This window comes from Colletotrichum graminicola (assembly GCF_000149035.1).
Source record: "Colletotrichum graminicola M1.001 genomic scaffold supercont1.58, whole genome shotgun sequence".
NCBI lineage: Eukaryota > Fungi > Ascomycota > Sordariomycetes > Glomerellales > Glomerellaceae > Colletotrichum > Colletotrichum graminicola.
In genome coordinates this window covers 81,975-108,417 of record NW_007361062.1, presented here as the reverse complement: position 1 = coordinate 108,417, position 26,443 = coordinate 81,975, and the positions used below count along the sequence as shown (strand labels likewise).

The following is a 26,443-nucleotide window of genomic DNA, read 5'->3' as shown; positions in this document are numbered from 1 at the left end:
CTAACGGCATGATAGATGAAGACACAACACATTACGTGATCAACCGGAGATATTTCGATTACTCGGCAGTTCTAAAAATCTCCCGTCACTACTATTCCATCAGCCGTACCGTCCGACTCACGTTTCCCATAACGGGTCAATTCCCCAGCGGCCACCTCGACTACAACGAAGCCATCTCCGCATACGCCAAGCGCGAGACGCTCGAAAAAACGGGCCTGGTGGTCAAGGTCACCAGGCTTGTTGCCGTCACCAACTCCGTCTTCTCCGACGTTGGCAAGCACTTTATCACACGCTGTTTGTGTTCTGCGAGCCCGTGGATCTGGAGGCCAACCCGCAGGTACGCTCCGCCCCTCCCCAAGCACCGCTGGGGAGATATGCAAGTTTGTTTTCTCTGTTTTCCAGCCTGCAGAACCTGACTAACTGGTCAAGGCCCATACGCGGACTGATCATTGGAAAGGATCACGAGACCTGCTCCAAGAGGTTCTAGACCCGAATACTTCTTTGTTTGGCTTTCGGCTTGGCGAGGGATCGTATCGTATCTTGCGGTGAAGGTCAGTTGTGACGTTACACGCAAGCCATTCACCCGGTCATGTCGTTGGTTGAGCAAACACATGCAGTTAGGTGGGTGGTGTTTGTGTGGTGGCAAACTCGGACGGAGAAAAATGTGACAGTTTCCGCAAAAGGTAAGTGAGTAACTTGACTTATGGCACAACGGAACACACACGCACACTAGAAACAAGGGACCATCCGGTACTAGCTCAAAATCTAGACTCGCGCAACAACTGACATGGTACCTATCCTGCTCGTTCATTTGTTCTTCTACGTGCCTGACCCTGCCACCTTGTGTGATGAAGCCAGCCCTCTACACTATTCCCGAACTCATACCGGTTTTGGGTGGCTGATGTACTACAGACGAAGTCGCTTGTTGTAAGTACGCCAGGCCGAGATATTCACTAGTTTATTGCATCCCGTCTCTATGTGTTAATCGTACCCGAGGCAGAGTTGTGAAAAAATGGCCAGTTTTGGGGGGACTTTGGCCACAGGCATGGTCGCAGACTCGTAGCGGACAAACTTGCAGAACCCGACAAATTCTATAGCCCTAGCTGGACAAACATTTGTGTATTTGACGAGAGCAATACCTACTCCTAACCCGGCAGGAGGGCACGGGCACCGCTGAGTATAACATATGCTGCAAAAGCGTTGCCTCTTTTTCATCGTCCCTCCTCCAGGATTATCCTCTGACTTGATCGTAACTGCTTGGGCGCGATGGGAGAACGATCCCTTATAGACGACGACTGCTCCGAGGAACACACTCCTAGAGGACCTCACGCCCTTTCCAGAGACACGAATTCAGAGCAGCAGACCATGCCAGAGAAGGCAAAGGCCAACTTCCAAGATGCCGAGATCCTGGTATCAGAATCACCGGTCCCCGTCCCCGGCACAGATGGCGTTCCCGGAAGCAGTGATGTGTCGCTTGGCGAGCCCGACCTCATGGCTGTATACAGCAGATTCACGCCGACCCAGCGCATTGTCATCATCGCCGTCGCGAGCACCATCGGTCTGTTGAGTCCCCTGAGCTCGAATCTGTACACCCCGGCCATCCCGGCCGTCGCGAGGGACCTCAATGTCTCGACTGACGCCATTAACCTGACCATCACCTCCTACCTCGTGCTCCAGGGTATCAGTCCCACTCTCTGGAGCGCCATCGGCGACAGCACCGGCCGACGCCTGCTCTTCCTCATCGCCCTCACCATCTACCTGGCCTCGTGTCTAGGCCTTGCTCTGTCCCGCAACTACCCGGCCGTTGTCGCCCTGAGGGCCGTCCAGGCCGTCGGTTCGGCCTCGACGACGGCCATCGGCGCCAGCCTGATAGGCGATCTGATCCACGTCAGCCGCCGCGGCAAGTATATGGGCAACTACAGCGCCCTAGGCGGAGCCGGCACCGCCTTCGGCCCCGTCATCGGCGGCGTGTTCGCCCAGTACACCGGATGGCGAGGCATGTTTGTCTTCCTGGCGTCTCTGGCCGCGTTCCTTCTACTCTTCACCGCCCTACTACTCCCAGAGACGAAGCGCGGCATCGTCGACGACGGGTCGATACGCCCGCCGCGGTACCTTCGCGCGCCCCTGGAGTGGCTCGACGCGCCAAAGTCCGGCAACGGCGTGGCCGATGCGAAGGCGGGCTCCAGGTTCCCCATCGATACCGGGGCTCCAGTCCGTCTGCTCGTCGAACCCGAGTGCCTGTGCATCGTCATCTTCACAGTCATCTGCTACACCGTGTGGCAGGTCACCATGGTAGCAACCGCCACCCTGTACGCGGAACGGTACGGTCTGGACGAGATGAGCATCGGCCTGACTTATATATCCAACGGCGTCGGCTCTCTATGTTGTAGCGTGCTCACGGGGAAGCTGCTGGACCGCGAGTACAAGCACCAACTCAGGAGGGAACGGGCGGCCCAGCAGGCGGCCGCTGACAACGCCGACGGCTTGCCCCCCGTCAAAGAGGTACAGCATATCGAGCTCGCACGCATCAAGCCCGTCATCATCCCAACTGTGGCTTACTTGGTGTCTGTTGTCGCCCTTGGCTGGATCATCGAGTTCCATGTTCACATCGCCGCCTCTATTACCATGTCCTTCTTCGTTGGAGGCCTGGACACCATCATCCTGGCCGCCTTCTGTACGCATCCCCCCCCCCCCCCCCCCCCCCCCCCCCCCCCGTTAATTGTAACTAGTAAAGCCGTAAGGGGGACCAGATATAACTATTCTTTACCACGGTAAGAGTAAATATTAATATGCTCCTGGTTAGTAGCAAAAAAAAATAAGCAAGTGTGAGGAGATTGATTAATCAACTACGCCGAAATTCCCCACATTAGGAGGCGGGGGAAACGAGTTCACGCCTCAGCGCCCTTTCCCTCCTTATCTTGTAAACTCCCGTGTACGAGACGCTCATCCGATCATCCGGGAACGTGAGGGGTATGGACTCTTCATACATTGTTTGGCCCCCTTTTTTTAAAATCCCCCCCCCCCCCCCCCCCCCCCCCCCCCCCCCTTTCCCCAAACGTAACGTTGTCTGCAAATCGACTCGTATAGAAGCACCTCTTGGCTGATACATTGCGCATACCCCTGTAGCAACCCTCATCGTCGACCTGTTCCGAAGCCAGAGCTTCAGTGCTACCGCCTCGATGAACCTGTCGCGTTGTCTCTTGGCTTCCGGCGGGACCGCCGCCATCGGTCCTCTAATCCGCGCCGTCGGCGTTGGCTGGGCTTTTACGCTCTGTGCCATGGTCGCTCTGGCTTCATGCTCCTTGGCGTTGTTGGAGCTCTGGCGGGGCCGGCACTGGCGCGCGAAGCGCATGCGGGAGGCTGTACAGCGGGAGAAAGCGGCTTCACGAACCGAGCCCCGATAAGAAATAGTTGACTCGTCCTTGGTACTTGCCATGTTGCGTCTTTCTCGTGGATAACTGGGGGGTCGTACAGCTACTTGAAGGAGCCAGACTCTGCAAAGCCGCCTCAAGAGGCGACTATGATACTGTCAAGGCACTGCTGAACGAAGGTACCAATCCCAATACAAGGCCTTGTGGTACTGTAGGCAGTGCAATGGAGGAGTTTTATTATGTTAGGTTTTTATCCTAGCCTGTATCCTATGATTATAGCAGTTAGTTCCTATTTACAAGCCCGTACAACGAGGCGTTACCGTAGTTGGAATTAAAAGGCTGAAGAGACCTTGTTGTCCAGCTGGCGCCGAGACTCAATAAGCCGATCACTGCAACCCGAGAAGGCGTAGAATACGATGGCAGTGTAGTTTGCACTGCATCCTGTATCCGGAGATTGAACTTGTTGGTGATGTACATTTATATGGAGCAGTAACCGGGGGAGGGGCTGGATGGGTTGGCATTCAACCTTGTCGTCTTCCATTTTCGAATGTTCCAAGAAGCCCGTGTTCTTTTAAATGTATCGTCGCTTGATGAGAGCTAAAGAAAAAGGGCCACCCCGTTGCATTGAGCGGCAGCCATCGTATTTGTAATTTTCCTTGTTTCGAGCCTAGCAGACATGGTAGGAAAATGGCTTAGAGCCACCTCCCGTCATATTGATGATTATTTCCAAACTCAAACATCAGAATATTGAGAGCTTTAGCCGTTCCTTTGCCTTTGCTCTCATTAACACCAACATTTCGCCCCCGTCACTTCACATTTATCTCGGCTCGGTCAAGCCAAGTCTACTGCTTGCGGCGAAAAGCCAAAGCAAGCAGCCTCCGCCCTCCCCTTGCGGCCCTTCCTGGCATGATTCTGTTCCGACCTGTTAGGACCTTGGCCTGGGTTGCCTTCACTCGGGGTTGAATCGCCAGCACACAGAGTTTTTCGGCATGCCGGAATGGGCCGATGAGCCCGGGAACTATGTCTCTCCTTGCGGTTGATGTGCTCGAGGGGGGCACGATGTGAGGTTGAAGGAAGCTTGTTTTGGCGCGAAACGTAGGAACACGACTTATAATATCCAGGAATGTCGGCTTCAGCTTAGTTACCAATCACTCAGCCATTCAACGCACGTAAATACGTGGGTAAGGGGGTTCAACATGAATAAGTCACACAGCCAAAATGACTCGTCCCGATTCCCCGACTCCCCTAACCCACTTCACGTCCAAAAGATCGACGAGACCACCCCCCCGCTGCGGCCCTCCACAGGACCAGGGGATGCCCCATAACTAAAGACGATCGCTGCGGGGTAGCAGTAATGACGTGCCCCTCCTTCCCTCCCCCCCCCCCCAATCCCAGTAAACTTCCAGCGACTCGGCACAGCTAGCTGCCCGCCCCATCGTAGGTAGGCCTTTGAACCCGGCGTCCGTCGGTTCTCAGTCGCCGGGGTTTGAACCACCCCCATTCCCGATTCTCTCCATTTCTTTCTCTTTATTTATCTTTATCTAATCAGCAAATGCCGGGGTTGATCAACTTGTCAAATCCCGTCTACCTATCCAGCCAAGACAGACAATTCCCCTGGCTTATCAGGGTGTCTCGGCTACCATCGCCTCGACGCCGGATGCAGGCACACCAGGGACCCCTAAATTCTCGACAACTTCACTTCCTCCCCCCCTCACATCTGGCCACGAAACTAACCATCGCAACCCCGACACACAGTCGCCACGGACTTGAAGAAAAGAAAAGAAAAAACCAACCGCCGCAGACTCCCGCCCACGATGCCTCCCATCCGCCTCGCGACCGCCTCACCCGCCACCGGCCCCACCACGGCCGCAACCTTGCGCCACATTGCCCTCCTCGCCTCCCGCGCCTCCAACCACGGCGCCGACATCCTCCTCCTCCCGGAAGCCTACCTCGGCGCCGGCTACCCTCGCGGCGCCTCCTTCGGTTCAAAGATCGGCTCCCGCGCCCCAGAGGGCCGCGACGAGTACCTCGCCTACTTCCGCGCCGCCGTCGACCTCGGCGACACCGTCGGCCACGCCGGAGCCGGCGCCGGCGACAGGTGGCTGCGGCGCGAGCTGCCCGCCCAGAACGACACCGCCGGTGCCGCGCCAGACGAGGAGGGGAAGAAGACGCCCGAGAGGGGGCGACGGCACGCGCGAGGAACTCGAGGCCGTCGCCAGCCGCACCGGCGTCTTCCTCGTCGTCGGCTGCATCGAGCGCGCCGGCGGCAGCCTGTACTGCTCCGTCGTCTACGTCTGCCCTAGACTGGGCGTCATCGGAAAGCGCCGCAAGGTGATGCCCGTACGTCCAGCTCCCTCTTCCCCCCTTTTACAACCAGGAACTACTCCACCCCTCGCCCGAGATCACACGCTGACCAAAACACCCCCCAAGACCGCGACGGAGCGTCTCATCTGGGCCCAGGGCTCCCCTGCCACCCTCCGCGCCGTCTCCACCACCATCAAGGGCGTCCGCGTCAACCTTGCCGCCGCCATCTGCTGGGAGAACTACATGCCCCTGCTCCGCCAGGCCCTGTACGCCCAGAACGTCAACCTCTACCTCGCCCCCACCGCCGACGGCCGCGACACCTGGCTCCCGCTCATGCGCACCGTCGCCTGTGAAGGGCGCTGCTTCGTCGTCTCCTCCAACATGGCCGTCAGGCACCCCGGCCCCCCGTCCGCATCCTCCTCCTCCTCCGCCGTGTGCCTCGACGAGGACGGCTTCGAAATCGCCCTGCCCGGGAAAGCCTCCGCCAAACCCACCAACGGCACGGCCGCCGGCCCGCCCCCCCGCGGCCGCCGTCGCAAGTCCGTCATCGTCGAGGACGGCAACGAGATCGTCCTTCCGGGCGAGGAGGACGAGCCCCTCCCCGCCAACGGCCACAGCCACGTCGCCTGCTCGAGCGACGGCGCCGACGGCGCCAGGACCGCCGCCGTCGATTGGGTCTCCCGCGGCGGCTCCTGCATCGTCGGCCCCTTTGGCGACGTCCTCGCCGGGCCCCAGTGGGAGGACGACGAGGGCATCATCTACGCCGACGTCGACTTTGACGAATGCGTCCGCGGCCGGCTCGACATAGACGTCGGCGGCAGCTACTCGCGCAACGACTCGTTCAACTTCTCCGTCGACGGCCTCGACCTCGACCCCTTGCCCTACTACTGAGGGTCATGGCCGGCGCCCTTCTACCCCTCTGCGTTTGCACGCGTTGACGCTGGCCGGGATCGTGTGCCTTGGTCTAGGCAGCCGGCGCACTGCGGGCCTGTAAGTGATTGCGTAATTGATGCCCTGAACTCACAATGACTTCCGTCTTCATCGCTTCACTAAGAAGAATAGTCATGACTGGCGAGCACAAATCGTAGCTTCACACTCGTAATGCATGTATTTCCATTCATGTCTAACTCATGCCTAGATTGGCTGCGGATGAGCCCCGTGATGGTGATGACCATAAAACCCCCGAATCCGAATCCGTAACCCTCCCAGCCCCCCGTATAATGCCTACCAAAAACACCGTGCCCCCGTTTCATTAATGCAAGAAAAGGTCGTCGATAGTCTTGGCATATGCCGTCTCAGCGCTCCTCGTCATTCCTTGCCCGACTCGAGCCCTCGCCTTCGTCCTCGGCATCGTCCTTTTCTGACGCTTCCTGCGGACTGGTCAGCGGGCTTGTCACGCCACCTATGCTGCCGTTGATGCTGTCCGCCCGGCCGTGTCCCAAAAGCCCGCTTCGGATGCTCGCTCCGTCTCCGGCACCGCTCTGCTTCGGGTAAGAGCTGGTAGCAGGCGCAATACCAGTGGCCGAGTAGATGCTGGTGCGCTCGGCATTGGCGATGCGCGAGGTGCTTTGATGGAGGCCCGGGGTCGTCGGCATGCCCGCGCCCTGATCGATGTTGGCGCTGAGGACGCTAAGGGGGAGGCTCTCCCGGCTGCCGCCCCAGAGCGACGAGGGGGCCAAAGCGCGGACCGAGGCATCCGTGTCAAGCGAACGCCGACGACGACGTTGAGACGACGACGCCAAAGTGATGATGGATGCGTTATCGGTGAGAAGGTTATTGGCAGTTGCTGTCATGTACGTCGTGGGACTGCTAGACCCCGCCGTTGCGGGTGCAAGGTGGGCGGGAATGGCGGAGGCGGGCGAGGCTGTGGGAAAGGGCTGGTTGAAGTGGATTGACTGGGTGTGACCCTGGTGCGAGGTGTGGTTGCCGTGGTTGGTCGTGTTCGTTGGCATGTGGGTGCCTCCGTTGTTTGGCGCCATGGACTGGATGGTGGTCAAGGTTGTTGTGAGGGATCGCACGGAGGGCGCGGGCGACGAGAAGGTGCTGTCTCCTCCCCTGCGAGACTCGACGCCGCCAACGGTTCGGCTCGTGCCGGCGACTGAGGGAGGGCCGTGGGACGGGGCTGAATGGGTCCCATCATGGTCCGTTGACATCGTAGGGGCCATGGATCTTGCGCCGGCGGTATTTGGGGCGCGGTCATCATCGGACGACATGCGGGACGACCGTTCGATCGAGGTTGCGCTTCCGCTGAGGGCGGTGGAGAATGAATAGGAGCTGGTCTCAACATCGACATCAACGTCGGCATGGCTGGCCGAGCCTACCCGACCCGACTGGGGATAGGGATTGTTGTTCTTGGAGGCTCGCAATTTGGGGTGGAGTTTGGCCTGCTGGCGCTTGGAAGTAGGGAGGCGGACGCCGGTTCCGTCGCTCGAGGAAGAACCCTTGAAGTTCGTGAGCTTCTTGACCCAGGTAGAGAAGGGGCGGCGGCGGCCCACACGATCGGGGCGATCTAGCATGCTGTCAGTATCTCTAGGTGGCAAAAAAAGGGTGCGGGCGAGATGGGACTCTGCCGCAAGTCGCGTGATGGGCAAGCAGAAGCGGCAGGAATGTGAACAGAGGCGAGGAGGGCAAGGGCGGTTAGTTACCATGGGGCTGCAGCGCGGCCTCCGTCGTAGCCATTCGGTAGCCTCGCGATCAGGATATGCGTAGAGCGGGATTCGTCGGGGGGGTGAGTGGGTGAAAATGCTGCCAAAAGTTGTCCCGCTAAGGGGCTGGCGCGGCGGTGAAAGAGCAGGAAAGTGACAAAGTCGGGCGGAAGATGGATTGAACAGGCGAAAGAACAAGCGGGACGACAAAGGCGGCGTTGGAAGGAGTGCGGGATAGAAGGAAGAGGAGGTCGGTCGGTCGGTCAGCGGGTGGCGGGAAGTCGGATTCGGGTACGAAGGAAAGAGACGTGTCGGGAAAGTCGAGGGAATGTGAGGTCGAAATGTAGCGGTCTAATACGGTAGGTAAGCAGTCGGCCGGCGGCGGGTGGTGTTTGTGGTGAGAGGAAGAAAAAGACGATGGGAGTGAGTGTTGAAGGAGAAACGAGGTGGGAATGGGACTGGGAATGGATGGAAGTGGAAGCTGACCGACGGGATGGAACAGCACCAAAGTGAATGCGAATGGCAAGACGCCAGGACGGATTGGGACGATCGGGGGAGACGTGGAGCTGGGTGGGCCTGGGCAGAGAGGGCAGCAGCACTGTCCACTGTCACTATCATTGTCACTCATTGTCTGGGGCAAGGTTTAGGGGGTACACACATACACTACGGATACGGATACACGACCATCGAGTTGCGAGAGGCGCACACAAGTAGGTGTCCAGATTCCGAGGAGTGCCAGTTCCAAGGTAGGTAAGCAGCAGCCTTTGAGATTACAGGAGTCATGTTCATCCAACTTGTCATCTACGGGGAAGCGCCCCCCCGCCTTTGGACCGTCGATCAGCGATGCCCCAGTGGTCCCATCCCAAGCCAAATCTTCTAAGAATCCCGGGACCGTCTCAGTCTGGTGCCGCCGGCTTGGAGGTGCCCAACAGGTCTCTGAAACCGGTGTGCATCGATCCCCGGCGCAGTGGTCCACCCAGATGCATTAATTGCATCGTATACTCCGTATACTCCGTGACTCCGTAGACTGCCAGCCTTCCTAGGTACGGATACACCATCTCGGGACTGCCTGCGGGGTGCGTTGACCAAGGCGGGCTGAAGCCGGCGTGCTTGTAATCAAAGCGCAAAGGCTACACTAGCCTACCTACTAAGACTAGGCACCTTACCTTGGATGGCCTGCTGGGTTCGGGTCACTGCAAGGCACTTCTATTACCTACGTATCTGTATTGTACCTGTCTTGCCTACTTGCTTACCTAAGTCTTTTCCAATGGGCCTGCATTATGTCATCAACATCGTGCTAAGCAAGCCGCTGTCGTCGTCGTCGTCCTACCCGATATGTGATGTCACTTTTCGTCTTCAAAAAGTAGGTAATTAGACGCACGTACACCACTACGCAACCGAGGTGTTTTTTCATGGTAGTTTAACCTGGACATCCCACCCCTTAATATGCAAGCATCTGGAAAACATCCTGATGCCCGAGTGTGAGAGATGCTGTCCGATAGATTCGGTGTGTCACATGTAAAACATCACTCAAATCCATCTCAGCCACATTGTCCAACTCCAGGCGACAGCTGGAGCCCAACGTGTGCAATGCCCACCTTTCTTTCCATCTTCGCTCTCTCTCAATGGCCATCGATAACCGCTCGCCGCTATTGCATGATCCGGGGTGAAACTTACACCACACTCGCATCACCGCCCAGCCAGCCCCAACCACCTACTACATAGGTAGTTATGTAAAACGCAACGAACGATTGGCAAGCCGCATGTCAAAGCTCTCGGCTCACTTTTTTGGGCACTTGCTGCATCTGGTCCCAGGCTGGATTCTCAGACCACATGCGCACGTTCGTGTTCCTGGAAGACAAGGTTACCTAGAGCTGCCAGTCGGTCACCAGAAGGGACGAGGAGGAGAAGGGTGCTGCTTCCTTATCTAATCTTATCTAGTCTTATCACCACTTTGACGTCGCCATGCATTAATCTAACCGCGCACCTTCTCAAATCGGTGCACTGCAAGTGGCACTCCCTAACGAAGTAATCGCCATCTACCTATCCAACCTACCTACCTACCGACCTACCTTACGGCACAAGGAAGCTTTTCTGTAGTAGTCGACGGCCATCTTCGGTGGTTCTCACTGATGCGCCTCGACATGGCTCTCCCATGTTCCAACAATCATCATGTCTATTAAGCCCCTGCCCGAAGATGTCACCCGCCGCATGAGGTCGTCTGCCACCGTGACCTCCATCAACGGTGTCGTCTGCGGCCTCATCAAGAACTCCTTGGATGCAGGTGCTACCAGACTCAAAATCGCCATAGACTACTCTCGTGGCAACTGCATCGTCGAGGATGATGGTTCGGGCATTTTACCCGTCGAATTCCGAGAGACGGGCGGGCTTGGCAGACAGCACCGTGAGTTGGCCGCACCATGCCACCCAGTCGACCTGCATCCCCCATCCGCTAACGCCCACTTAGACACATCGAGAAACGCAACTGAATATGAGTCCCACGGCGCCAACGGCAACTTCCTCGCCTCGGTAGCTGCCCTGTCTCTCTTGACCATCACCTCTCACCACCATCTGCACAACTCGCAAAACTCACTCACCATCCACAATTCGCGTGTCTTGGCCCGTAACATCCCCGCACTGCCAGAACAGCGTCTGGTCACTTTCAACCATGGCACCCGTGTTACCGTTAGAGACCTTTTCGGCTCCATGGCCGTTCGAGTCAAGCAGAGAGCTGCGGTCTCCGAGAAGGCCGCCGTCGACAGGGAATGGAGTCGGTTGGTGCACGATGTCGTTGCCATCCTGTTGGCTTGGCCTTCTGACGTGGCCCTCTTCGTCCGAGACACCGTCAGCAACAACGAGACACACTTTAGGCCCACCGCCACCCCCAGGTCGGACATATTGACTCGTTCATCACGCATTCTGGCTCAGTCGGGTCTTGTGGACGGCTTGGGCCAAGCGCCCTGGACTCCCATCGGAGCGTCTGTAGGAAAACTGAGCATTCAAGGATGCATATCCTTGAACCCGGCCGCCACCCGGCGAGCTCAGTTCATCAGCTTCGGCATCCACCCTGTGACTAACGAACATGGGACAAATATCTTGTACAGCGAGGTTAATCGTGTCTTCGCCAAATCTGGTTTTACCATGGAGGAGGAGGCAAAGGAGGATGTGGCCATTTCCAGCGAATCGCCCCTGACAACATGGGGCGCATCTTCGGGCAAGATTACCCGGTCAAAGCGTGGTTTGGAACGGTGGCCCATGTTCTACTTTCGAATCAGCTCTACTTCGCGAACACGCCCGCTTCTAAGCTACTCCATTGAGGATCTTCTTGATGCCCGCAATTGCACCCTTGCCGATATGATCGACCTACTCAAGTTGGTCTGCTACGAGTTCTTGAAAAAGCACCACTTTCGTCCACACAAGGTCACCACTTCTCTTCGCGGGTCTTCGAAACACAAGCAAAAAGATGGGCTCAGCGCAGCGTACCCGAGGGAAGAAGACAACCGGCCATTGACGGCCTCGTTTCCATCTAGCCGATCCAACTCTGTCACGCCTATATCGAGATCACAATCTCCTTTTGATCTGTGGCAACGAGTGAAAGTCGGACGAGTACTAGAAGGCAAGAGGAAATCGGGTGCATCGACTCCTACATCATCTCAAGCTTCCTGTGCAAAGGCCGCGACGCCTCTTTCAGAGGAGGACTTGGAAGGTACCGGGGCTTTACAGCCCAGCTTGCGATTTCTTGACGATTCGGGGAATCTGTTGCGCAAACCCTTTGAAGACTTGGATACAAATTTCTTCTCCAAGGGGAATGAGCCAAGAGAGCGCGGCTGCGTGCGTCCACTGAGCCCCGCCACCGACGAACAGGTCCATTCACACCGTGAAACTTCGGGCCACACAACGGATGGTGACCAAGTCTCGCCTTTGGAAGAGCCCTTAGGTGCATCCCAAACGCCAAAAGACATCGAACCAGAGCCTCTTTCCTCATCCCAGTTCTTCGCAGCAAGCCGCAATCAATCACAGCGGCAGGAACCTAGCGGATGGCTCAGAGGGCTGTTTTCTCAATGGGAAAACCCAGTCTTCCAGCCTGCTGAGCCTCCCGTGCCTCGCCTTGACGAAGGGACAATGGGAGGGCCCGACCGAGCAGCGATTCAGTCCCTCGACCTGGACGCCGAGTGCTCCCATGGAACCCACACGTCCAACATCAAACTGTCCGGGCGCATATCCAAAGCTGCCCTGGCGGACGCGGAGGTGGTCTCGCAGGTTGACCAGAAGTTCATTCTGGTAAAACTAAGACGAGATCAGGTTTCCGGCAGCGGTCGACCTGACTCGCAGTCCAATTCCGTTCTGGTCCTTGTGGATCAGCACGCTGCTGATGAGAGATGCCGACTTGAAGCTTTGATGCGTGACTACTTCCGTCCGGCGAAAGGGTCGGGAGAGGTGGTTGCAAAGACAGAAACGGTGCAGAAGCCTCTGCGATTCGAGTTCTCGGCCAAAGAGTGCAAAATGCTGCGCAAGTATAATCATTATTTTCGCCGATGGGGTGTATTCTATGAGATAGAGGAACCCGAGGAGGCTCAGTGGCGGCACAGGAGCAAACAGCTCTGCAAGGTGGACGTAACAGGTCTGCCACCGAGCATTCTCGAGAGGTGCCGGTCAGAGCCGAGATTGCTCGCCGAACTACTTCTGCAGGAGGTATGGAGAGCAGAAGAAGGGGAAGTGCCGCCGGTTCGACCCTTGTCCCTCGCCAATGGAGGCCTCGGTCACGATGTTGACTGGGTGTCCAACTTTCACGGGTGTCCCCAAGGAATTCTCGCCTTGCTCAACTCGAGATCCTGTCGGAGTAAGTCGCCTCCATGAGGGCCTCCAAGTAATCTTTACTGACCTCGCTAGGCGCCATCATGTTTAACGATGTTCTGTCCAAAGACGAATGCGAGTCTCTTGTATTGCGTCTCAGTCAATGCTCGTTTCCTTTTCAATGTGCGCATGGGAGACCATCCATGGTGCCTCTGGTTGATATGAGAACGTTGAATATGAACCAGGAATTACACCTAGACAGTTTTGGAAGCCGATTAAAGCAATCCGGCCTGACAAAGTAAATCGTAATAACGGGAGTTTGGGATGACAGAGGCTGCTCTAAAGATACCCTACAGGAAATTTGCGTCCATAGAAATATTACTTCTGGAGCTATGGCCTGGATTATACAGTGTACACATCAGTATTTCACATGAAGTTGGACACAATAATCTTGCTACACCCCGCTAAGTAGACATGATTTGATGGACGAGTAACTACATGTCAAGACTTGCGGGCGGAATCCTGAGTGATATGTGGCTAGTGCACCTCTACGCCACTGTGGCGCATGACTGCAACTCGAGTGTGCTCCACATTGATCGGACATCAGCGGCAGCAACAGCGACGACAGCTCCCAAGCTCCCCACAGCGGCGTCATTGGAGCGCGACGCACCGACGTCAATCAACAACCACCACATCGCTGCGCACTCCCTTGCCGAACCCGCCCTCCTCACGACTTGCTGCCGCCAGGAGATGTAGATATGGCCTTTCAGGTGCGTATGCAATCTGTCACCTTTCTCCACCAGCGCTTGCCATTCGAAGACTAGTACTGACCATGGTCCGCAACAGTGGAAGGCATTCGACTTCTTCGACGTCAGCCAGGTCCGACTCGCCGACGACGAGACCCGTCTCTTTTTCGAGAGCAACGAGATCGCCAGCGTCTGCTCCGGCTCGGACAGTCTGTTTCTTGGTAGCTACGATGGATACGTCCGCATTGTCGGCGCGAGCTGGAAGGTGGTGAAGAGTTTCCAGGCCCACGATGTCGGAACGATTACACACATGCGCCAGATTGAGGGAACAAGCTTGCTGGTTACGGTCGCTGTGAGTGTACTCGCAGCTTTCGCGAATTCGTATGTATGGAACTGACGTCCGCGTAGGAAGACCTCAGTAGCGAGCCGGTGCTGAAGATATGGGCTCTGGACAAGCTGGTCAAGAAGACGAACATGCCGACTTGCCTGAGCACCCTGAACATCAGTAACGGCAAGAAGCAGTTTCCCGTAAGACCTGTCTCGCCCTCGAGTGCCAAGCACATATTGACCTGTTGGATGCAGATCTCGGCCATTGACGTCCTTGATAACCTAAGTCAAGTCGCAGTTGGCTTTGCCAACGGCGCCGTAACCCTGATCCGAGGCGACTTGATCAACGACTTGGGAGCCAGACAAAGAACCGTGCACGAATCCGAAGAACCGATTACCGGCGTTGAGTTGATGACCGACTCCCAGGGCCTCACAACCTTGTTCATCTCGACGACAACCCGGATCCTGAAGTTGAGCATCTCCAAGAGGGGCCACAGCTCTCCACCAAAGACCGTCGAGGACATGGGATGTCATGTTGATTGTATGACGGTCGATAAGAAGACTGGAGATGTGGTTGTGGCCAGAGAAGATGCCATCTATACCTACACATTGGAAGGCAGAGGAGTGCCACGCGCGTACGAGTCGGCGAAGCGGTTGGTGTCGATCTACCAGGACTACATCGCCCTGATATGCCCGCCATCATCCTCCACCTCAGACAAGCCGACTGACAACTTGCGCCGTCGCTTCGGTGGCGGTGCCGCGGACGCCCTCTTCAATGCATCCACCTTCGTTCTCCTGGAACCGGATCTCAGAGTTTTAGGACACACACAGTCTCTGATTTCCCCGTTCAAAGCCATGTTCCAAATTTGGGGGGATCTCTTCATCCTTACGCAAGATGGCAAGGTCAACCGGTACCACGAAAAGTCGTTACAACAGCGTCTCGAGATGCTGTACCAGCGCAATATGTTTCCCTTGGCCATCGAGCTGGCGCAAAAGTCGGGACTCGATGCCACGCAGCAGAGCGGCATTTTCCGACGCTTTGGTGATTATCTGTACCAGAAGGCCGATTATGACGGGGCTATGGTTCAATACATCAAGGCGATTGATACGACGGAGCCATCACAGGTCATCAGAAAGGTAATGTTTACCAGCGGGGAGTATCAAAACAGAAAAGACTGACTGACATGCGCAGTTCCTCGACACCCAACGGATACACAACCTTATCCAGTATTTGGAACAACTGCACGAACACCGCAAGGCGACATCTGATCATACAACGCTCCTTCTCAACTGCTATGCCAAACTCAAGGATATTGACAAGTTGGAAGCATTCATCAAGTCACCCGGTGATTTGAAATTCGATCTGGAAACCGCAATTTCAATGTGTAGACAAGGAGGCTACTACGACCAAGCAGCGTATCTCGCCAAGAAGCACGGCGAAATTGATCTGGTCGTGGACATCCTGATAGAGGATTCAAAATCGTACGACGAGGCACTTGATTTCATTTGGCACCAAGACCCCGACGTGGTAAGTACACTGCGTCTCACGAGGACTACTGGAAACAATCTGACTTCTCCCAGGCGTACCCTTGTCTGAAGAAATACGCTAGAGTCCTGATCGAAAATTGCCCGAAAGAAGCGACGACAGTGTTTGTCGATTACTATACGGGCAAGTACCGACCGAGATTGAATTTGGTTCCGATTGAGGACAACGGAGAGACTGTCGCAGCTGGCGGTATGGTTGCCGGTGCAGCAAGCGCGGTTCAGAACCTCTCCAACTTTCTGCCTTTACCGTATATGAACACATCATCTCTTCAAAGCCCTGAGACACCAGGCAACGGGACTACGGCGATCGACGGCGCCGTTCAGCTTATCTTGAACCCCGACGACATCCCGGTACCAAAATATACACCGCCGCCTCCAAGGACGGCCTTTTCCTCATTTATAGATCACCCGGATGAGTTCATTGTTTTCCTGGAGGCGTGCTTGGAGGAGAAGGGCTTAAAGGAGAGTGACAGGACAGATTTGTATACTACATTGTTCGAGATGTACCTGCACAAATCGAACGAGAAGAAGGGAGAGCAGCACCGGGAAGAGTGGGAAAGCAAGGCCAAGAAGCTCATTGAGGGCGAGGACATTCCCATGGAGAGCTCTAATGTCCTCCTCTTATCACACTTGTCCGACTTCAAGGATGGCACGACGCTGGTCAAGGAGCAGTCTGGCCTTCTCTTCGACATCTTCCGCTCTTATACATCGGCCAAGGATACCCGCGGAGCCATCAAAGCCCTCCGCAAATACGGGCCTGAGGAGCCACAACTATACCCGGCCGCCCTGGCGTACCTCACCTCCGACCCGCGAATACTTGAGGAGGCCGGTTCGGAGGAGCTTTCCGCGGTCCTCAACAAGATCGACAAGGACGGGCTAATGGCGCCGCTGCAAGTCATACAGACCCTCGTCGGCCAGTCTGGCGCGTCGGGTGGCGTGGCGACCATGGGCATGATCAAGCCCTACCTCCACGAGACGATCGAACGCGAGCGCAAGGAGATCGCGGCCAACCGGCGGCGCATCTCGGCGTTCCGTAGCGAAACGGAGCAGAAGCGGGCGGAGCTGGCCGACCTCGGCTCCAAGCCGGCCGTGTTTCAATCGACGCGGTGCGCCGTGTGCACGGCGCCGCTTGACCTTCCGGCGGTGCACTTCCTCTGCAAGCACAGCTTCCACCAACGGTGCCTGCGCACCGAGGGCGAGTGCCCGCAGTGCGCCAACGACAACGCGACGATCCGCGCGCTGCGCAAGACGCAGATGGAGACAGCCGGCAAGCATGACTTGTTCAAGGCCGAGCTGGAGCGCAGCGAGGACCGGTTCGCCACGATCGCCGAGTGGTTCGGCCGCGGCGTCATGGGGCCGCCCAGTGCCGATACGGCGTAAGCGACATAGGGTTGGATGGGGGTTGAAAGTTAAGCTAGGCGAGGCCGATCGCCGGAGGGGCTGTACTGGTTAGCGGGGAGCGGGTTTCGGCGGGATGGAATCGGCGGGAAGAGAGAACGGCCCTTCTGTCTCGACCATCGTTGACGAGTAGGCATGGCGGTAGCGGCGAATATGACGGCGAGGACGACAGAAAAGTCGGGGCTAGTTGTTTCATCGCGTAATTAATGTCAGCTTCGTCTGGGGGTAGGGGGAAGGCTTAGTCCAACCGAACCCTGTTAGAATGAGACGGGGAATACCATATTCCTTTTTTCCATCTATTCCGTTTTCCCGTTTTGATTCTCTCCATCTTCTCTATCCCCCCCCCCCCCCCCCCCCCCCTCCCCAATCGGCGTCCAGCCTTTTGACCCAAGGCAAGCTAGCTCTCCCAGCTCCATATAATGGCGTGGACTGCAGGAGATCCGCACGCCGACGGGCAGAAGCCCGTTCGGTACCCAGACACTCCCCGGGCGGGGAGCAAACCCACAGTTCTGTAAGCTCGCACGAGTGGCGGTCACCGCCGGCGGCTCTAGCGGGCCGAAATTCTCTGTTAGCGAGCAAGTCCATGGCTCCCGAGACAGGCGCCGAAGCTCTTCTCGGACCCATCGATGCGTCCTGGCCAACCCCCCTTTTCTTCCCACGTTACTAATCCTCCCTATTAGCGGTCAGACTTCATAACTTCCGGGTGGGCTCGCTCTTATATTGTGGTAGTCTCTCCCATGTACAAGTTGTACGGCAAAAGTCCCCTGGTCCGGGGGAGCTCCATTCTAGAGCCAGGTACGGGAAAGGAATTCCAAACGGGGGGGGGGGGGGGGTGGTTCTAGCCCGCGATGCCGAGGGCGGAGGGGATGGGATGGCGAGAATGCTTCGGTTCACACGCGGTTAAGGGAAGAAGTCGCGAGGGGGGGGTGGGACGTTTTAGGTTTTCCGACACGCGAACCTCGTTCAACGTCCTCTTTGCCCGGGTCATGGATGGAGGCCCCGTTGGTGATACCAGACGGTCCGGAAGACCGGTTCTGTTTCTATTTCTTTTTGTTTTCTTGTCCCTGTGGCTTGCGGAGTTGGCCTGCCCGTTTATCTGCAAGGGTCAGTATTGACCAAAGCAATACAAGAATAAAAAATAAAATAAAATAAAAAACGCCCGTCCTTGGGCCCGTTGTAAAGAACCCCCCGACGCAGTTCGATAAGGGGAAAAGTGGTTTTTTTCTTCTTTTTTCTGTCTGCCAGCAGGGAGCGAGAAAGAGAGATGCGGCATCGGCGTTCCCCACCATCCCAACCTTTTCCTCATGTTTACCCGTCGAACCTGCCCCCCACCAGAGTCGACCGCCCGCATCAAGTTTTACCTTCCGGGGAAGAAGGAGAGAGAGACAGAGAGAGAGAGAGCAGATAACGGGGGAGGCGGGAGGGCGGGGGGTGTATGTGTTCGTGGCCCAAATCAATGGGTAGAGTGAAGAGAAATATGGCGGGCAAGGGATGTATGTATGTGTGTGTTGTCCGGTGGTGAAGAACGGTGAAGGACCGAACCGAGGGTGTGGGTGCGGCGCCGGCGGCAGCAGCAGCAGCGACATACGACAGGTCATTTGCTATCAGCACGGGACAGTTGCGGGGGCATATCAGGCAAGGTTAGCGTGGCAGGCACGCTCTTATTCATCAAGCAACATTTGCGTGTGTGTGTGTGTGTGTGTGTGTGTGTGTGTGTATTGTCTCTCTCTATTCGTAGACGAAGATTGCCATCTTCTGTCTGTTCTCATTCTCCGCGCCCGTCGCATGGTTTGGGCGGGATATGGAGCGAGCAAGGGATTTACATGCGGAAATGGTACTGAAAAAAAGGCCTCTCTACTCGCTCCAGGAAGCATCCAAGAAAAAGCGCCGTCGCTCCGGGAGTATGACACAAAAATGATACTCATCCAACATTACAAATCAGAAAGCCCTCCCGAAACCTCGCTCTTGATGCTTGAAATTGACAAACTTGTTGGGGCGTTGGGGTCCCCAAAGCTGACCATGAGAGACTATGACCGCCCCCGTTTCCCGCTCGCACTCCGCTTCCCAGTTGAAACAAATAAAACCCCAGGGGAGAAAGTTCTTTCTGTTAAAGACAATGCGTCCTCCATGATCCCGCCTTGCTACGCAATCATCATGCCATCCGGCCCAACGGACAATCCATCTGCATTCCACCAGGCGTCCTCGTCTATCCGTCCATTCGTGTCCGCGTGTAAGTCGTCTCATTCTGCTCAGACGAATCTCTCGCAGTTCGTATGCCGGGGACGCACAACCATCCATTAGAAGTGTTCAAACTGAAGCAAAGAAGCTCTTGGCCGCTGAGATGCAGAAAATGACGCCGTCGTCGTTGTCTGGCTCCTTGAAAGGCAACATACGCAACGATCCGTACACATTACCGCCAAATAAGCCGCCGAAGTTTGGCCTATTCTACTCCATCTCGGTGCTCCTTGACGCTGACTAGACAAGATGCTTCTCTATAGTGTAAATGAAACGTGTTTGAGAAATGTCCACAAGGCAAGGCTGCGAATGACAATGTGTGCAATTTTGTTGCATCATGTTCGTTGGGTATGCTTCAAACGAGAAACGGAATCAAATCCAAAGAAGGGGTCTGGGGGCCTGGTCGGGAAAACTCAGAAATTGGTCGGCTAAATATATGAATGCTATACCAGGAAGCCAGTATACAGTTTGAAAATGTGTACATGTACTCGTCGTGCGGATACATGACGCTTAGTCGGCATAAGTAATGACCTCTTCGCCGTGAATGACAACCTTCTTGGCTGTCTCGGTGCTGGCAATGCTGACATTTGTGTCGCGCCGCCTCGCGCCAAAGGAAATTCGTTCAACATGGGCGTTTGTTGACTTCTTCTTCTTCGACTTTGCCATCAATAACCCCTCGTCACTGTCGCTATCATCGTTGTCACCATCCTCCTGTGCGCGGAGTTCTGGAGTGCGATGAATTGAAGGAGGCGTCTTGTATACAGGACTGGCCGTGATCCGCAGGGGTATCGAACTAGAATCGAATGAAGCATTGAGTTTCTCAAACCGGTCCTGCTGCTCATACTGCTCCAAAGGAAACCCGGCCATCGGCTCCTTGACAAGGGCTGGGGGCGTAAGCGAGTCGGTGGTCTCCAACAGAGTCGGCTTGTTGTTGGCAACACCAGGCTCCACGGGCTCGGCGTCGAGATCTGCCGAAACCGAGCTGGAACCGCTCAGGAGGGCAGGCAGGGAAGGGTCTGACTGGAAGGCGAGCATCTCATCTTTGAAAGGATGGGTGGTAGACGAGATTGGACTGTTCACATCGCTTGGACTTGTCAGGGGAGAAGCCAGCCCGCCGCCACTGGATGCTGAACGCGAAGATTGTCTTGTTTCCATCGTGTCTTGACGGGAAGGAGGCGGCGTCGTGCCGAATAACTCATCGTCGGGCGAGATGGGGCATGGGACGTCTGTTGGGTCGATGACTGCAATGTCCGATCTGGAATCGTCCAGGGCTTGCTGGGCAGCTTGGAGCTGGTGCTCTTCAATGTGCTTGCGGTGCAGCTCGTCTCTCGCGCGCGCAAACGATTCGGGCGTGGATGTATTGTACTTTCGGGGGGGCGGCGTTCTGGCCTCCGGCACGTCCCGGACGCTTTCGATCCTGTGGGCCGTCTGGGGTCTCTCGTCCAGATCGGTAGCACCTCTCTGATTTTCGTAAATGTTGGAGTCCGACTGGGGCTGGCCGTGCTGATAACCGGTGACGGAGCGAGCAGAGAAGAAGAGGGGCGAGGCCAAGCCGTTGCTGACCTGCTTCACTTTGCCCAGGTCGACGGATCGCATGGCACGGGGCCTGCCGGGGAGGCTAGGCATCCGGTGCAGGGTGCCAGGGACACTCGCGGTCGTCACGCTTACTTGTGCGAGAGCGCGCTTGTCCTGCTCTCTAAAGACGCCACGCTCGGCCGAGCGCGCCCGCAAAGCCTCCTCTGTCAAGGCGTCGTATCCACGCGTCTGCCTCATGTCCCTGACTGGGTCGGCAAGTGTCTTGTCCGCAAGAGGGGTTGGAGGCACAGTCTTCACCATGGGCAAGCTCGCCGTCAGAGTCAGAAAGCTGTTGCCATTTGAGGGGCTCTGAGAGTATCTGTACGGCTTCCAGAGTGTTGGATTCCCAGGTATCGTGGACTGGTCCGACGGCGAAGCTGTGCCGCTGTTCGTTCTGGAACCATTGCTGTACCGCAGGGCCTGCAGTAAGGTGGTCCCTGTAGGTGGGGGTACAGCGGTCGCGAGAGGATCGTACGGAGACTCGTACGGGGACGCGGTCTGGCTGTGGACCAATGGATGCTCAGAACTGAAGGCGAAGTCCTTAGCATTGATAAAGTAGGATTCGTCGCTCTTCAAGCTTTTCCGACGGGCTTCTCGCGAGTGTGGTGTGGGAGGCACGTTGGACATGCTGTCTCCAGCCGAGCTGGCGGCGCTGCTGGCAGCGCGGCGCCGAGACCGGCTATCGTTCCGATCGCCTAAAGGGTGCATCAGCTTTCCGACGGCCTTCTTTACTGTGGATCGCGCTCGCTCCAGAAAGGCGATGGGAACGACGGCGTGGGCGGTCTCCTTGTCGTTGACCTGCACACGCCTACCCTGGGACGGCCGCGCCGGGTCGGTGTCGTCGATCCAGGTGATGGGGTTCGGGATGCCCTGAACGACCCACGGGTGCCTCTTGATATCCCGCAGACGGATTCGCTTCTCCGGGTTCTTGGTGAACATCTGGCGCAGGAGGTCGTAGAGGAGGTTATCGATGTCCTCGTAAGCCAGCTCGTTGTCGTCTCTGTAGGGCGGCACATTATGACGCTTGAAGAGAGACTCCGAGTTGGGGGGTGTGGACGGGTCCACGGGCTTAAGACGTTTCCGCGGGATGAAGACTTCCTCGGTGGCGATCTTACGGAACATTTGCCATTCGTCTTCGGCCTGGAAAGGGATCCTAGCGTATATGAGGCAGTAGAGCGTGACGCCCAACGACCAAATGTCAATCATTTCGGATATTTTTGGCTGTTCCATGCGATCGGCGTCGGTGTAGCACAGTTCAGGTGCGAAGAAAGCCGGCGTGCCGACAGTCTTGGCCAGCTCGAGGTCATCGTCGAAATCCTGTGCTTCCGATTCCGAAACGGTCTCGTCGTCGGGTTCACCATCTCGGATGGGGCGGCCAAAGTACGAAACACCAAAGTCGGAAATCTTGACGCGGTGGTCTTTCGTCCAAAGCAAGTTGGCGGGCTTGATGTCTCTGTGCACGACACCCTGGTAGTGCAGGTATTCCAAGCCCAAGACAGTGTCTCGGAAGGTGGTTCTCGCCTGCTCGATGGTAAAGCAAGGAACGTATGAAAAGTCTTCAGCAAAGGGGTCATGCATCCGAGAATTCCAGTCAACCGAGGACATGTGCGAGATGATGGAATCAGCCATACTGGGTGACCGACCGCGCATGGCGGCGTCTTCCATGTAGGCGCCGTACATAGTCCCTTCCAGAGCAGTGGCCGAGCCCGGGTTGCTCCGTAAGGCACCCGGCGTTTCCATGTCGTCGGTCTCGATGATGGCTTCCTGATCATAAACGGCGGCATCTCCGATGGACTTGACCGACTGTGACCGTGACGGTGCTCTCGACGTGGCTCGCGAAGCCTGCAGGGAACTCGGCTGGGAAGTTTCGCCTGGAAAGTGGTCCAGATTGCTCAAGTCGTCTCTAGATGGGACGCGGGACTGTGACGCGTTACTTGCATCATCGTAGGCGCCGAATTCGTTGCTCCAGAACCCCATGTTGGCCTGGGACATCCTGGCACGCTTCAGCTCTCTCAGAGCCAAGCGCCTATCCATGATCAGGTTATACTGCTCTTCCTCGGGCGTGGGCGGTTCGCCGCGGGCTTCTCTCTCGATACGGCGACGCTCGTGGTAGCAGATGTGAGGGAGACCCTTCTTTCTCCAGACAACCTCGCCCAGCTCGACATGTTCGAGGATCAAATATATCTTTTTGAGTTCCGGGTCGTCGATGATCTCGAGCAGCGAGACGACGTTGGGGTGTCTCATCTTTTTGAGGATGGCAATTTCCCGCATCGTCTTTTCCTGGGGAGACATGGCCATGACCTTGCCGAGTCGACGCTTCTTGGAGTAGCGCGGAATGATCTTGATGGCGACGTTTTCGCCAGTCTCGAGGTTTCGGGCTAGTTTGACCTTTCCGTGCATGCCCCTGCCGATTTCTTCAATGACCTCATACTGATTGATGAGTTTGCGACCGGTGATGCTGTCGGAATCGATCAAGGCTTTGTGTGTCCTATCGTTTGAACATGGTTAGCTTATCAAATGATGGTTCCCTGGTCGCGGGGTTTGCAATCAAACGTCCCCCTGTCGGGTAAAGCAATGCCCAAGCGCAGCCATTAGTGTGCATCGACATATAACCAGCATCGCCAGCGGGGTAGGCAGCGTGGGCAGAACGGCAAAACAGCGAGGGATGGAAGGACTCACTCTCTGACTTTGTGGTTTTGCAGTGGGTGCAGGTAAGGGCTGTTCGCCTCGACGCTGGGGGTGTTGGAGTCGGACGAGGGATGAACCGGGAAGTTCATTTTCGGACGTGGGTTCGAGGGGCTGAAGAGACCGGGCGAGGTCATGGGAGTGCTAGCGGAAGACCTCAAAGGCAGCACGTTGGGCGTGGGCTGGACGAGAGACTGCAGGTGAGGGTGGGGAATGTTCCTCTGAGGAGGAGGATGTTGTGGTTCCATGGTTTGCGTGGAAAGGCTGAGGATGGACTGATCGGGGAAGTCTCAATCGGCGATTCGACATGCTGAGGCGCATGAGAGTACGTAGGACGGGCTCGCACGGCGGCCGAAAAAGCGATAGAGAGACGGCGGTGGATCGAAACTCAGGTAGCCATGATAGTGTGCCGCAGGCAAACTCGGGCGAGACAAGTCTGGAAGGACGCAAGAGTCGCCGAAGCAGTCTCGGGGAGGGGCGAAGACGTGAACGCGAAGCGGAAAGTTGCGGTGACGGTGCCGAGGAGGCAGGTTGGTTCGCAGTCGGCAGTTGGCAGTTGGCGGTATTTCAAATGATGATGTGTGTGATTGTGCGTGTCGTGGTTGTCGTATACGTTGGTCGTTGTCGTCGTAGTCGTGGGTGGAAGAAATAAAAGGAGTGTTGGCAGAAGAAAAAGGCAAGATTACTGGAGGCGAAAGTCGGTGGTGACTGACGGCAAGGTGAGGTATTGACGAGGCGAGAGAAGTGAAGTCAAAAACGGATGAGAGAGAAGACGGGAGACTGGACCCAGGTTTGAAGGTTGGCAGGCACCAGGTACTTCTGGGGGGGGAGGGGGGTGATGGGACTCAAAGACGACGAGGGGAGCGACAAGACGAGGGATCTCAGTCTTTTTTGGTGTGTGTGGGTGGGTAGGTGTATCTGTACGGTATGTGGGCAGCAAGTAGGTAGGTGTGGATCAATGATGGTGGTGGGTAGTGGGTGGTGGGTGGTGGGTAAGCAATGGGGTACGGGCGTGTGCCAGGCAAGGTTGGGAATCGGGAGGGGATGGGAAGGGTGGAGGGGGGGGGGGAGGGGGGGTAAGAGGAGAGAGGAGGGGGGGGTGGGGGGGAGGGTAAGGTAGAAACGGGAGGGGTGGGAAGCAAGAGGCAATAGCGCACAGTACGAGGGTTTTTTAGGTAGTGCCAAGCGGGGGGGAAAGAGAGAGAGAGATAGAGTATGTGTGTGTGTGTGTGTGTGTGTGTGTGTGTGTGTGTGTCAGTGAGAGTAAGAGAGAGTGAGTGAGAGAGAGAGAGAGAGAGAGAGAGAGAGGGAACAGTGCTGGCCGGCTAGCCGGCGGGCTGGCTGGCTGACTGACTGGCTCGATGCGACTGGTTTTGACCGCGAGCGCGTGTCTGCGCGCGCAGGGAAGAGGAAGAGGGATACCGAGACAGGACGGACAGTCTAGGCTAGACTTGCTCTTAGGTCTACATACGGTATCCTCCGTGTGAGGAATCGACGTATTCCCACCAATTCAATTGATGCTTCTGCTGCAACTACTGCTACGGTTACTGTTACTCTTACTGTTGTTACTGTTACCATAAACGAGGGTCGTGCTTCGGTACCTAGGGATGAAATTGAAAATGTACGTGAACGCAATCGTTATAACTCTAGCAGAAGGCCAGGTAAGGAAAGAAACGATAATACTACAGATTAATAACAAGATAAATAACAATACTGTCTTAAAACCTGTTGGTGGAGCGATGTATTCGCATATCCACCAACGGTAACAGGAACATTGTGGGACGGGACAGGACACAAATACTACACGGGGATGATGGATGCGCCTCTGATGGGGATTGCCAAGAGACGGCCAAGAGACGCAGAGACCGTGGACAACAGCGCACAGTGGATTGCATCCTTTTCTTGTCCTTGTCCTTCTTCCTCGGCCTCGTCTTCTTCGTCTTCTTCATCTTCTTCCTCTCCCTCGCATCCTATTTTTTTTTTTTCGCAGCCAAGGCGCAGGATTGAGACGGGATGGCGGGAGCCATCGAAAGAAGAGGGGAAAAAGATAAAAGGGAAACAATATACACACACAAGGGTCATGGTGCAGGGATGCGGTACGTACAATGTACATTGCACAGGGGAAAGAGAGAGCCAATCTGGACGAGGTCATCGGCCTCTTGATTGGCTTCGATAAGGACTGCAGCTATCTCATATGGGCCCCTTGCTGCATCGAGGCTGGCGTCGTGTCGGTGTGAGGTTAGTGGATAGCGTATCCGCACAGGCTCAACGCCGGAAATTCCAACTCTCTCTGGGGCGAATCCACTGCGTCTCCTATCTCTTATCTGCCAGAAGCACAGGGAGCATGAGCAAATCCACACCCGGCCGTACTTACATACATGCGGCTTAGTGGTTGGCACGTCCAGAAAAGGTAGGCACTACGGAGTACCTGCGAATGCTTCGTACTTTACACAAAAAGTACGTGCATCGTACATACATCTCGAGATGGGAAGGAAGGCACGTTCTCTCTGGATTGGATTGTTCCTTTGTCAGCCCGGCATCTACAGATATCCATCTTACTCGAGGCCCCCGAGTACGTGGTCGGCATAAGTATCCGTATATACAACCATTTGATCAAAGAAATATTCAATACTGTGCCCAACACAGCACAGCGCAGCACAGCACTGTCCAATGCGTTGACGGCGGATAAATCAGAGGCGGAAAATAATAGCAATACGTACATTCTATCCTTTCAATGCCACCCACCAGAGCAACCTCATGCTGCACATGTCATGCAGCAATGTCTGATTCTGCTCCCGGTTGCCCTCGCTCCCGTCCC

At 56.2% G+C, this 26,443-nt stretch overlaps 7 protein-coding genes across 7 annotated transcripts; 5 read left to right on the top strand and 2 right to left on the bottom strand.

The window, feature by feature from the left end:
- Positions 1-8: 8 nt before the first annotated feature.
- Positions 9-487, top strand: GLRG_10258 (nudix domain-containing protein; the record flags this gene model as incomplete). Its single annotated transcript, XM_008100943.1, has 2 exons — positions 9-337; positions 403-487. The coding sequence occupies 2 exons, from the start codon at positions 9-11 to the stop codon at positions 485-487; spliced, it is 414 nt and encodes a 137-aa protein (XP_008099134.1).
- An 878-nt stretch (positions 488-1,365) lies between these two features.
- GLRG_10257 (major facilitator superfamily transporter) lies at positions 1,366-3,404 on the top strand (the record flags this gene model as incomplete). The annotated part of the gene is made up of 2 exons (XM_008100942.1): positions 1,366-2,674; positions 3,127-3,404. 2 exons carry the CDS (start codon positions 1,366-1,368, stop codon positions 3,402-3,404), a joined length of 1,587 nt encoding a protein of 528 aa, XP_008099133.1.
- A 1,781-nt stretch (positions 3,405-5,185) lies between these two features.
- Positions 5,186-6,566, top strand: GLRG_10256 (carbon-nitrogen hydrolase; the record flags this gene model as incomplete). The annotated part of the gene is made up of 3 exons (XM_008100941.1): positions 5,186-5,510; positions 5,551-5,711; positions 5,802-6,566. The coding sequence occupies 3 exons, from the start codon at positions 5,186-5,188 to the stop codon at positions 6,564-6,566; spliced, it is 1,251 nt and encodes a 416-aa protein (XP_008099132.1).
- A 404-nt stretch (positions 6,567-6,970) lies between these two features.
- Positions 6,971-8,354, bottom strand: GLRG_10255 (uncharacterized protein; the record flags this gene model as incomplete). The annotated part of the gene is made up of 2 exons (XM_008100940.1): positions 6,971-8,184; positions 8,321-8,354. 2 exons carry the CDS (start codon positions 8,352-8,354, stop codon positions 6,971-6,973), a joined length of 1,248 nt encoding a protein of 415 aa, XP_008099131.1.
- Positions 8,355-10,492: 2,138 nt separating this feature from the next.
- On the top strand, positions 10,493-13,416 carry GLRG_10254 (uncharacterized protein; the record flags this gene model as incomplete). Its single annotated transcript, XM_008100939.1, has 3 exons — positions 10,493-10,724; positions 10,788-13,160; positions 13,211-13,416. 3 exons carry the CDS (start codon positions 10,493-10,495, stop codon positions 13,414-13,416), a joined length of 2,811 nt encoding a protein of 936 aa, XP_008099130.1.
- A 456-nt stretch (positions 13,417-13,872) lies between these two features.
- Positions 13,873-17,112, top strand: GLRG_10253 (vacuolar membrane protein; the record flags this gene model as incomplete). Its single annotated transcript, XM_008100938.1, has 6 exons — positions 13,873-13,884; positions 13,961-14,212; positions 14,269-14,388; positions 14,443-15,324; positions 15,380-15,715; positions 15,769-17,112. The coding sequence occupies 6 exons, from the start codon at positions 13,873-13,875 to the stop codon at positions 17,110-17,112; spliced, it is 2,946 nt and encodes a 981-aa protein (XP_008099129.1).
- Positions 17,113-19,875: 2,763 nt separating this feature from the next.
- On the bottom strand, positions 19,876-23,873 carry GLRG_10252 (uncharacterized protein; the record flags this gene model as incomplete). Its single annotated transcript, XM_008100937.1, has 2 exons — positions 19,876-23,428; positions 23,620-23,873. 2 exons carry the CDS (start codon positions 23,871-23,873, stop codon positions 19,876-19,878), a joined length of 3,807 nt encoding a protein of 1,268 aa, XP_008099128.1.
- Between the last annotated feature and the right edge of the window lie 2,570 nt (positions 23,874-26,443).